Source organism: Periplaneta americana, chromosome 11, assembly GCF_040183065.1.
Source record: "Periplaneta americana isolate PAMFEO1 chromosome 11, P.americana_PAMFEO1_priV1, whole genome shotgun sequence".
Lineage (NCBI taxonomy): Eukaryota > Metazoa > Arthropoda > Insecta > Blattodea > Blattidae > Periplaneta > Periplaneta americana.
Window position 1 is genome coordinate 165084529 of NC_091127.1, and position 12796 is coordinate 165097324.

General features: G+C 37.2%; 1 protein-coding gene across 8 annotated transcripts in view; it reads left to right on the forward strand.

Annotated features, from left to right (window-relative positions):
* Nucleotides 1-12796, forward strand: part of S6kII (Ribosomal protein S6 kinase II) — a 998109-nt gene that overhangs the window by 480910 nt on the left and 504403 nt on the right. For all 8 annotated transcript variants that reach the window (XM_069840437.1, XM_069840436.1, XM_069840442.1 and 5 more), the window contains one exon: nucleotides 3282-3323. In XM_069840437.1, coding sequence (XP_069696538.1) covers nucleotides 3282-3323 — 42 coding nt within the window. The remainder of the gene's footprint in view (nucleotides 1-3281; nucleotides 3324-12796) is intronic.

Consider the following 12796-nt stretch of genomic DNA (forward strand, 5'->3'; position numbering starts at 1 on the left):
AAAGAGTTGGTGCAATTCATGTAAGTTAAGTGAACAGTTTCTTCTAATTGATTTATATAATTCCAGCGCATATTGTAAATTGTGAGCGAGGATTTAGTTGCATGAATCTTGTAAAAACTGGAATTAGAAACCTCCTTTCAGTAAAAAGACAACAATAAACCTTGAAGGGCCTACTAGTAAAGAATTTCAATGTTTAGAGTCCCATAAAGTAACGCATTTTAGTGTGATATAAATTCAACAGTAATTGTTTCTAAACATACCTACGTCTAATGATTTACTTACATAAGTATATCTAGAGTGTAGTAAGATGGATTGAAAGTAATAAAACTCCAAGAAACAAATTACATAAGTTTTTGTTTCTGCATACTTTATTAATTTTATCTTTCTGCACCATTATTTATAATATTGCACAAGTACCTTGCAATTTGCACAAATATAATTTTTAATTTGTGCATTTTTGCGACAATTATTTATTATAAAATAAATAAACCCTGGATTAATCTTGCTGAGGATACGAACCGATGGCGGGTTTATGTGAGGGCGGCAATGAACCTCCGGGTTCTTTAAGGGGTTAGGTACAGCTTACAGCAGTAACATTTTGAAAATATTCAACAATTTTTTCCTTCATTATTGTATCTTGTACAATAATGAAAATTAGTATGTGTAAAAAACTATCCTTCTGGTATATGAAAAAATTTTTTTTACGATTTAAAAAAATTATTTACATTTTTTTATATAAATTCAGTTCATTGTGCATTGAAGAAGCGTTTCTCACATAACTCAAAAACTCTCCAACATTCTGTGATGAAAATTTTTGAGTGTATTTATGCATGTCATATCTACAATATGATGCGAGATCACTTCTCTAGCTTTGATAGATTGTCTGATAAAAAAGGTTCATTTGAAAAAATGGTCAAATATCACTATTTTTTCTAAGACAAAATAAAAAAGATATTATTTATTAAGGAATGCAGTCTGCTGTCAAAAAATCTTGAAGTTAGAATTTATAAAACAGTTATATTACCGGTTGTTCTTTATGGTTGTGAAACTTGGACTCTCACTTTGAGAGAGGAACATAGGTTAAGGGTGTTTGAGAATAAGGTGCTTAGGAAAATATTTGGGACTAAGAGGGATGAAGTTACAGGAGAATGGAGAAAGTTACACAACACAGAACTGCACGCATTGTATTCTTCACGTGACATAATTAGGAACATTAAATCCAGACGTTTGAGATGGGCAGGACATGTAGCACGTATGGGCGAATCCAGAAATGCATATAGAGTGTTAGTTGGGAGGCCGGAGGGAAAAAGACCTTTGGGGAGGCCGAGACGTAGATGGGAAGATAATATTAAAATGGATTTGAGGGAGGTAGGATATGATGATAGAGACTGGATTAATCTTGCTCAGGATAGGGACCGATGGCGGGCTTATGTGAGGGCGGGTTCCTTAAAAGCCAGAAAGTAAGTTGAAAGATGGTATTGTAAACATGAGTTTCAGCAATGAAATAAAAGAGAGAGAACATAAATATTTAACAAGGTTATGAGCACTGTAGACTGTCACCATTTTGAATTTTGAAAAAAAAAAAAGTATGAACATTTTTTTTTTAATCTTAAAAATATTTTTTTCATATAACAGAAGGACAGTGTTTCACACATACTAATTTTCATTATTGTACAAGATACAGTAATGGAGAAAAAAATGTTGAATATTTCCAAAAATTTTACTGGTGTAAGCTGTACTTAACCCCTTAAAAGCTATAAGTAAGTATAATTATGTCACGCTGTATTGTACTCGTATACATGTAGTGGAAAGTTTGAAAGTACTAGTAACAGAAAATAATTTTTTCGTCAGTATTTGATACGTGTAGAATGGGAGCAGTTGACCTACTTTTGGCGCTGTCGCTCGCCTGTTGCATTGGAAATAATGCATGTGTATTAGAGTTGGGCAACACGATTCTTTTTCAGAAGTCGATTCCAACGATTCAATCACACATTACGAATCGATTCTAACGATTCGTTCACGATTCTTCTCAGTCTGCGATTCCAACTTTCTTTTGAATCGTCAACGAGTTCACGATTCTTCCCAGTCTGCGATTCCAACTATTCTTTTGAATCGTCGCAAGACACTATCCTTTGCAAACCACGCGTAGAACAAAAAGTTCTACATCTCTCTCATAGATGGCATAAGAGGCGAGACATTAGATTGTCTCTTTCCCATTGGCTGGAACCATTCAGTATGAACTCCATTAGTCTACAAAATTACCCAAGATAATGTCTCTAAATTATAATTTATCAACTGAACCTTATTATGAAGTACATTTTTTGCATTACATCTCTATTTAACTATGCAAATTTCAGGTTTGTGTTCATTATTTTCCATACTTAACAAATGCAGTACATATTTTGATTTCACTCTCGCTCGGGAGCATTCGACACGGTTCGGAAATGTCCGTTGACAGGTTACATCAAACAACGAATAGAATCGTGGGTTACGATACCATGCCGATTCCTTCATATTCTTTTGAACGACGATTCGTTACGATTCTTTTGAACGACGATTCGTTGAGACCACGAATCGATTCTTACGATTCTTTATTATTAGTCGTTCGAATGAACGATTCGTTCAGGAATCGACCCAACTCTAATGTGTATTAATCGAAGTTCACCACTGATGCACTTGCTTGTGTTTGCTTTGCTTCTTCCCCACCCCTTTCTTCATACCCAATGACAAGGCACTTGCGTGAGCCATAGGCCGGAAAAGCAACCGTTGCACATGGCCGCTCTAATGGTGGACAAAGGATAAAGCGAACGTAAACTGTGAAATGCTGTTTTTTCTGTACGGAGATAATCCTATAATCGTTCTAACGTGTGTGATTCACTGTCTGTGTAATCGGTAAGAGCAGAATAATGTTTCACTTTGACATCCGTTAGTTGCAAGAGGTCGGTAATCATGCGGGGATTTGTAACTGATAATTACTTAATTGTTCAAGAAGGACAATTAATCCACTGCCCCAGTGTACAGCTTACAGGCCATCGCGTTTTATTCGCTTGCGGTGAACGAGTTTTCTTATCATCTAATCGTGAGCATTAATGATATGTAGGCTACGCATATTGACGGGAGTAAATCTTGTCCTTAATTGAAGTTTATGGCTTTGCCAGTTAAAGCCACATTTTCTTGATACGCTGTGAGTTATTACCATCTTAAGATGCAGCATTTAATGGTGTTGGTTTAATATTTCGCGTATTTTAGCACGGCTAACTTGTTTTTCTTCTTGTTTACAGGCTGTCAGCACAGAAGAGATGGTAGTGGATGACCCTAATGAGGTGAGTTTATTTACATGAATTATTTCAAAATATTTAAAAAAATGTGAATGTTGGATTAAAGTTGTTCGTGTTGAGTTTTCGCTATAACTGGAGTTTTAATTAACCTCATTAAGAGTTTACATCTGTGAAAAAGTAGACTATAAAGTAGGGATGAGACGATATTAGCTTCCAATCATTGTAGAAGAGCTCGACCTTGATCACGAGCGCATAGCGCATCCGCTACACAGCGTCGTAACGTAGACGTCAGGGATGTACAGGCAGCAATTATTACAATAACTTGCGTTACTAAATTTCTGGCTATGTAATAGGGCTAATTATTCCGTTATTTAATATACATGTACATATGTAAACAAATCGCAAAGGGAAGGGTTTTTTAGGAACAAAAAGAGAAATAGGAAAAGTTAATTGTATGTGAACCATTTTCTTGTTAAAAGCAATTATTTATTATGTAAATACTTCACTTCATTTGTTAGGAGAAACTAATAGGGTCTACCTGCTCGACGTGTGTGATCTCTAAGTACTTTTGAGTATTTGTTGAAAAAATAATAATGGCAATATTGATTGAAATAGAGTATATTGATTGTGTGATTGTGAAAATATAGCCCTTGCTCTCCAGTCGTGATTATGTAATGAGTTTTCTTAGAGTGATTTGTGAGATGCACGTAACACGAAAAAAAAAAAAAAAACAAATTGATTAAAGTAAGATATTGAGAGCCATCGTAATTTTTGGGGTCAATCATTTAAGGGGATGTCCACACCTGTGGAGTAACGGTCAGCGCGTCTGGCCGCGAAACCAGGTGGCCCGGGTTCGAATCCCGGTCGGGGCAAGTTACCTGGTTGAGGTTTTTTTCCGGGGTTTTCCCTCAACCCAATACGAGCAAATGCTGGGTAACTTTCGGTGGTGGACCCCGGACTCATTTCACCGGCATTATCACCTTCATTTCATTCAGATGCTAAATAACCTAGATGTTGAAAAAGCGTCGTAAAATAACCCATTAAAGTAAAAATTTAAGGGGATATGTATGATTTTTAAAACTGCCACAATTTTCGGCCAAAATTTGTGAAATTTAAACTATATAAACAGATCTATAATAATATCATTGTACAGAATTTGGTGCAATTAGGTCTAATAGTTTTGAAATTATATTTTTAAGTATATTTTTATATTGACGTTACTAAAAAAGCTCCTTGGATCAAAGTTTTCAAAATGTTTAGTTCATATTTGCTCAAAATCCTGAAAATAGTTATTGGAATAAAAGTGAATTATCTTTTTGAGCTTAGTAATAGTATAAGTTAAAGTGCAATCAAAGATAAAATGTTATTTCTAAATTAAAGAAACACGTAGTGTAATAAAAGTAAATATCCAGGAACAAGCAACAAATAAAACAATACATTTAAAATAAAGAAATAAAAGGAATCTAGATACAGTCTACTGACCCAAATGTAAATTAATTTACCTTCGATGTCAATTCCGAAAGCAATTTATTTCTCTCTTCTCCTGAATAATGCCTATATTTTTTTCATGTTGCGTCTCATAATGCCGTTTTATGTTGCTTTTTTGCAAATGATATATTTTTTACACAACAAACACTGGACTTCATCACCATGTTCGAAGCATAAATATTGTATCTTCCACTCTTCCTTGAAAGCTTTTTAGCGTTTCAGTTCCGTCATGATGCGCTGTGTTCTAAGATCTGTACATCCTTTAGCAATGCAAATCAAGATTTCAGGTATAACTCCCTGTAAAGTTGATTTGAATAATTTCGAGGGAAAAATTGTTCCGGAGCCGGGTATCGAACCCGGGACCTTTGGTTTAACGTACCAATTTTCCCCTCGAAATTATTCAAATCAACTTTACAGGGAGTTATACCTGAAATCTTGATTTGCATAATACACGTCACTGTTCGTTAACAGAAAGCCACAATTTAAGTCACACGGAGTTAGTGTGTACTCGAAGTTGGTTGCTTGACGGTTGTCAGCCCACTTTGAGGTCTGTGGATATAGAGGGAAAAATTTGATCGGTGTCGGTTAGAGTTCCCGAGTAGCTCAGTGGTAGAGCGTTGGTACGTTAAACCAAAGGTCCCGGGTATCGATACCCGGCTCTGGAACAATTTTTCCCTCGAAATTATTCAAATCAACTTTACAGGGAGTTATACCTGAAATCTTGATTTGCATAATACACGTCACTGTTCGTTAACAGAAAGCCACAATTTAAGTCACACGGAGTTAGTGTGCACTCAAAGTTGGTTGCTTGACGGTTGTCAGCCCACTTTGAGGTCTGTGGATATAGAGGGAAAAATTGGATCGGTGTCGGTTAGAGTTCCCGAGTAGCTCAGTGGTAGAGCGTTGGTACGTTAAACCAAAGGTCCCGGGTTCGATACCCGGCTCCGGAACAATTTTTCCCTCGAAATTATTCATCCTTTAGCAATGTTTACAGGTAAAAGAGCTCCGCGCGCGCGCAGCGGGCAGAAAAGAGCTCTCGCTCTAAAGTAACTAGTCGCCATCGCAAGACTGCTATAAAGGAAAAACATGTGTTCTCTCATTTGCTCATATAGGCCTAATAATTTAGCTTTAATGTCTGGCAAGCGGGGATTTCCATCTTTTCGCTTTGACAGTACGCATACATATTTTCCCCACCAGCAGGAAAAATACAAGTGTTGGTAATTATTGTACTATTGGAAGGAGGAAAAAAACTTTTCTCGCAAGCGATGTATTCACTTCTGAGTTATGCTATGTTTATCTTTGGACCATTTCGCAGTGGATATGTTGGTATAATCTTGATGTACGACAGAACGGTTAAAATTAGGCTTAATAGAGGACATAGTTTCATTGTCTCAATGAATCGGTGAACTAGTCAGGGGAAAACGGAGGAGAATTGATGTAAGAAGTACACAAGTCGGCGTATTTAAAAGTGTCCTCGGGTCCTATCTTATAAAATATGATTAATTGAGTACCTACAATATCGATTTTTTTTTCAAATAAAAATATCTATAGAATGGGCAAAAAAACATGGAAATTATGTATTGAGGGAGTAAATATTGTAAATTTATTTAACTCACAACAATGGAATTTTATTCTTCCAACAATAATTCCTTTCTACAATTCACCTTAAATTCTCTCGTCAACAATAAGATTTTTACTCAACACAGTATTCGTTATAGCACTCCACTGACGGCAATGTCAATTTACTTGGACTATTACGAACAACAATGAACTGTTAATCTTAACTAATATTTACAAAGCACTATTTACAAATCAGAACTATCAGTTCTCAGTTCACAGTTCTTCTAGCTCAGTCACTCGAGTTCACAGTATCTCGAACCACAGACCTTCAGAGACTGTTCACTGTACTCGAACTCGGGTCCCTCCAACTGCGGTCCACTGCACTCGAACTCAGGTCCCTCCAACTGCAGTCCACTGCACTCGAACTCAGGCCTTCGGATGCTGGCACAGTTGCGGACGCACACTCGAGTCGAACTCCGGTACACAAGACTGGCTTGCTTGCTCTGGCTTGCTCACTGACTGGCTGACTAATCAACTGAAAACTGCCCGAGTTCGCTGGCGTTTCTTCTTTTATAATCACAGCGACGTAGCCTCGAAAGTTCGACGCGTCTCCAGAGATTGCACTCCAGAAAAATCCAGAGCCCTCTCCTCTCTACCAGCACCAGATGCGCGCGCACTCTCGTCGCGTTGACGTAATACACCCCCTCTCTTCTCTCCGCCGCGCGCCGTCCCAAAGTGCTCCGCGCGATCTTCTCTCTTGCGGGACGCTGGTCGTGAGTTCGAATCTCACGTCGCTGTCACAATATTTTCTTCTTTTCGCGTGAATACGTCTATTCTTTTGATATGGACGGCAGTATGAAAACGACACGCGGAACTTTTTACACGCCGTGGCCAACGCTTATATCCCAGAATCTCTACAACGCATGGGCATAAGGGAGGGGAGGTATAAGTGATTGAATTCACTCCTTTCACGACATTTCGGACGTAGCTGTTGTGTTTACATCAATGGGTAACTACATGAATTTGGCGTCTTATCCGCTTAGGGATGAACAAAATTAATCCGACCTGCCATCGCGTTAAACATTTCAAATCAAGTCAAATACGTAATATAGGCATTCATATGTTCACTATGGCTTAACACTCATTATACCTATAAATAATCACGTACAAGATATAGATCAGTGATGTCAAAGCAAGCGCATTTTTCTGACCTTGACATCGTGCGCGAGCATCAAGCGCTAGACATGAAAGAAGGAAGGATTATGTGTATGAATAAGCAGTGGTTAGAAAACAGTGGTGCACAAACTTCAAACGGAACGTGAAATTTTATGTTGTTTTTATTTGGCTTATTCCTGTTTGATATTATCATTGTCTGTAAAACAAAAGTACCAACACCAATTTTTAATATTGCAGTTGTTTTAATAGTACATTATGCAACGAGCCTATAATGATAGTAATTAAGAATGGAGTATGGATATTTATGAAACGAGCGCAAGCGAGTTTCATAATTTTCATACGAGCTTCTCAATTACCATTATAGGCGAGTTTCATACGACTTTTTATACTCGACCATACTTCTAACTTGAAATTACCGGTATTCAGATGTATACATTATATTTGTAACTGACAAGATCGGAAATGACCTTGTTCTAGATCGTGAATTGTGAGATGTGCGCAGATGAGAAAGTATTAATTTTTTCCGAGGAACAATAATGTCATTGACCTTGACGTAGTCCCATTAAACTTGATAGTATTATAATATTATAACTTTGATTATTGAATTCGACATTGAAAAACGAGATGACAAATTGAATTTATTTGAATATTATTTACAATTAACGCTAATTATTATAGTAACAGAACATAACCTTCTGCGACAGTATTGGATTTCCAGCCTCCGTGACTTTTTCCTAATTCTCTTTCGATTGCATATCCGAGAATAATCGATACTTGCGGTTTTATAACGGTACAAAGCTGACTTGTCATTGGCTGAACACATGTAAGTTGAGTTATCATTGGCTGAAGACCTGTACTTTAATGAGTAGGTGTACTTTAATGACATGCATTAAAGGACTGCTACCAGATGTATAATTAGTACATTTCGGCATGGTTGAGCATAAACGTTAATAACATAATAAAAATCATAATACAAAGTTAAGAAGGAATATTCACATAAATTCCTAGTGGTACAAGTATACTATACTAAATGAATGAAACACATAATTCATAAAGAAATTGATATCCCAAAAAAAAGAGACTGAGTATGACATGATAAGTTGGAATTGATATTGACGGTATCCTTAGCCTTATAAAAGTAATCAATAAAGTAATCAAAACAATATTATAGTATAAAGGAAAGTTACCTAGGTACTGTATCTGTTTTAAGTGTAACTAATATTACATAACAAAACGCTTATCGCATTATGCTTTTAAGGTGATATTTGTGAGCAACTTCCTATCATCAGAATATTAAATTATTTTCTCGAAATATGCTGAAGCTATAGAGCTGACGTTTTTACAACACATGGGCACGTATCTTTTGTATATATGATGTAATAGTACTTCATTTGTTAATTCATTTCCTTATAAACATTTTCCATGTGAATATTTTCAAAATTTTCAATACATTGTAAAAAAAAAATTGTGAAAATATTCCTTTTGAATAAAAATACGAACTTGTGAAAAATCAGTATTAAAATTAAAACTTACATGATAACAGATATATTCTGTAAGACCAAAATTAATCTTTACATAAAACTTACATTTTTATAATGCACTTATACTTCTCAGACAAATCTAAAAATTACCATGGATACAGTTTTGATAAGTTCTCTTCCCTTTATCCATTAAATCAGTGCTGGCCATCCCTGTAGGCTATATAGCTCGACCAAGCGGCATATACTACCTCTTTCGTCTGTCTCTTTCTTTTCCGCTGTAAAGCGCTCAGGCTCTGCTGTAATGTTTGCTCAGGACTAGTCTGTCTATATTAGGATGAATTATATTACTACGTAAACGTGAAGCATTTATGAGATGATAGGCAGTTAGCGTGTACGCGAAACATTTTCCATGAGTCTCATTTTAGAAAAAAAATGTTCGCAGATGTACGTGGATTCAAAGATTGTCTGCGTCTTACGAGGGTCATACTGAAAGTTATGAACAACCATGTTTATAAAACTTATTTTTTATTTTTCAGACAAACCAGATACATCATCTTAATCTACTTTTTTTTTTGTCACTTTTCAACATAGTCTCCATTTCTTTGCACACATTTCCCCCCTCCGTTCTGTAAGTTAGAAAATTTCCTTGCTGTAGAAGTCCGTTTCATCTTCGCGAAGACACTGACGCACTGTTTTCCGGATGCCCTCCAGCGTTTCGTAGCGTTGGCCTCGCAGCTGCTCCTTTACAGAACCGAAAAGATGGTAGTCAGAGGGTGCCAAGTCGGGACTGTAGGGAGTTACGGAAGAGTTTCCCACCCAAATGTTCTGATTTTCTCCACGGTGACACGATCAGTGTGAGGCCACGCGTTATCGTGTTGCAGGATGATCTTCTTTCCAGGGCGTTTCTTACGCAATGCACGACGGAGCTTCGAAACTGTCTGAATATAGCGGACAGCATTTATGGTCTGTCCAGGTTCGAGAAATTTAACCAAAATGCATCCCAGAATTCATCAACTCTTTCCTTGTTGCGTTCCATGGAGACAGTTGGAGGGCGACCGCCACGAGGCTCATCTTGGATGCTCGTGTTTCCATCTTCGAAATGTTTCACCTATCTCCTAACACTGCTGGCGCCCATGCACACATCTCCGTATGCACGCTGAAGTCTGAGGTGAATTTCAGCAGCAGATTTTTCTTCTTTAACAAGGAATTTAATGACGGCACGCTGTCGAAGCGAACCATCGTTGTCGATCATTTTGCAAACATTGCCTGTGGCCACATGATAGAAGTTAATGATGTCACAATATGTCAATACATGGTGTAAAGTCTGTAGATTATGATCATATAATTGTTTTTGTTACATTTTTGAAACTGAAATTATAGCAATGTGTTGCTCATGACTTCAGTGAAACTTTCTGTAGTACAGCGGAGGAAGTGATATGGTGTGTTTTATTGGAATATTGTGTCATATATAATTAAAATTATACGCAGGTATTGATTAATGTCATTTTTAATATAAGCAAGACGAGAGTAGGTAGCAGTCATGCTGCTTTCCGCCGGAGTACAACTCAGTGGAGCTTTTTATTATAATTGGATGAAGCTTCGATGACTAGGGGCAGATACAGCAGTGGAATTTTCATCAGCATTCGCGTTTTAATCAGAGCGAAGTGGCGATTGTATAAAAAAAATTGGTAACTCCGTTGAGTTTTATATGTGGAAGCTCTTAAAAAGCTATAGAAGCCTTCTTATGAATCTGGTAATTATTTGTTTCATTAACGTTGAATGAAGCATGTTCTAGATTGAAGTGATTTCCTACTAAAATAAAGTTTGCAAAATTATTAATTATGAACACGAAATTTGACATTTCATTATTAAAATAAAATATTTATGTAATCTTTTTCCATCCAGTCTCCTGTCAAAAAATCTGAAAGTTAGAATTTATAAAACAGTTATATTACCGGTTGTTCTGTATGGTTGTGATACTTAGACTCTCACTTTCAGAGAGGAACATAGGTTAAGGGTGCTTAGAAAAATATTTGGGGCTAAGAGGGATGAAGTTACAGGAGAATGGAGAAAGTTACACAACACAGAACTGCACGCATTGTATTCTTCACCTGACATAATTAAGAACATTAAATCCAGACGTTTGAGATGGGCAGGGCATGTAGCACGTATGGGCGAATCCAGAAATACATATAGAGTGTTAGTTGGGAGGCAGGAGGGGAAAAGAGGTTTGGGAAGGCCGAGACGTAGATGGGAGGATAATATTAAAATGGATTTGAGGGAGGTGGGATATGATGATAGATAATGGATTAATCTTGCTCAGGATAGGGACCAATGGCGGGCTTATGTGAGGGCGGCAATGAACCTCCAGGTTCCTTAAACGCCAGTAAGTAAGTAATCTTTTTCATGTTATATATTGTAACTTTTAATACAATACAATAATGTAATTTTATTCTCACACCAATAATAGTCCCTTTCTACAATTTAATTCTACTTCCGTCAACAATCGGATTTCCACTCCACACAGTAACGCAATGAAAATTTACTTGGCTTATTGAGAACAACAATGAACTGTTAATCTTAACTAATGTTCACAGAGCACTATTTACAAATCAGAACTGTCAATTCTCAGTTCACAGTTCGTTTGCCTTGGCTAATTCTTCTAGCTCAGTCACTCGAGTTCACAGTATCTCGAACCTCAGCTGCGGTCCACTGCACTCAAGCTCAGGACTTCCGGCTCCACAGTTACGGACACAACTCAAGTCTAACTCCGGTCTCGAAGCTGGCTTGCTGTCCAACGACTACCACAACACTGCTTAAGTTCACTCGCGTGTCGTAATTTATTACTAAACCATAGCTACGAGAATGTACGATGCTAGAAATTTCCACGGATATCCATAGATGGCACTCTCGAATTCTCTGGATTTCTCCCCTCTCTGCCGCGGTCGCTCTCTCTCCTCTCCTCTCCTTTCTTCTCTACGCCACAGCACATGCCCAAGGAAGCAGATGCGCGCGCAACTTCCGCGCCGAACTACGGCCGACCTTGCTCTTCTTCTACTGGTCGTGAGATCGAATCTCACGTGGCCGTTACAATATATTATGACTGGGGGAGAAATTTCTAGTTTCGTACCTATTTTGTTTGCTGCGTCCTAGAAGTGTATTATTCATATATCTCTACGTTTCATGAACACAGGATATTTCTATTAAAATCCTATAGGAACTAAATTCCTAACTGAACCATGAACTCCTATAAAACTTATATGTTTAATCGTGAAAAGCTTCTTTTTAGTATTTTGTGCATTAAAATAAAAATACCGCTACTAAAAATGAAAAATGTCCAAAAACTACAATAAACCCTTACATACATGTGCTGATTGGTCTTGAAAGGGGACGGAAGAAGATTTTACCTAATTTCCTGAAACCGAAGTTCGTTTGGAAAAGTCTGCAAACGTTACTTCGATACATCGCCGTTTTGTCCTGGTACCCCATACATCGGTCAAGGGCGTCACGTCAGGGAACGCTCGGCGTTTACCAGCATTGCATTGCGCATCTCTTTTCTGTATGTTTAATTATTTTGTAATATATTTTCAATTTTTATAATAGGCTTTGCAAATTATAGTTTTGGTCAGCAATAGTCAATTAGTCACCCATATTAACTCTAGGTACACCTACACTAGTCACCAATTCCTTATAACAGCCTTCAGCTCTCCTTCAAATTTGACATAAAGTTACTGTAACATAACTTGAAAATTAGCTGTTACTGGACTGAGGTCCTTGCCTCTAATTACTTCTTAAGACACTCTTTTTTTCTCT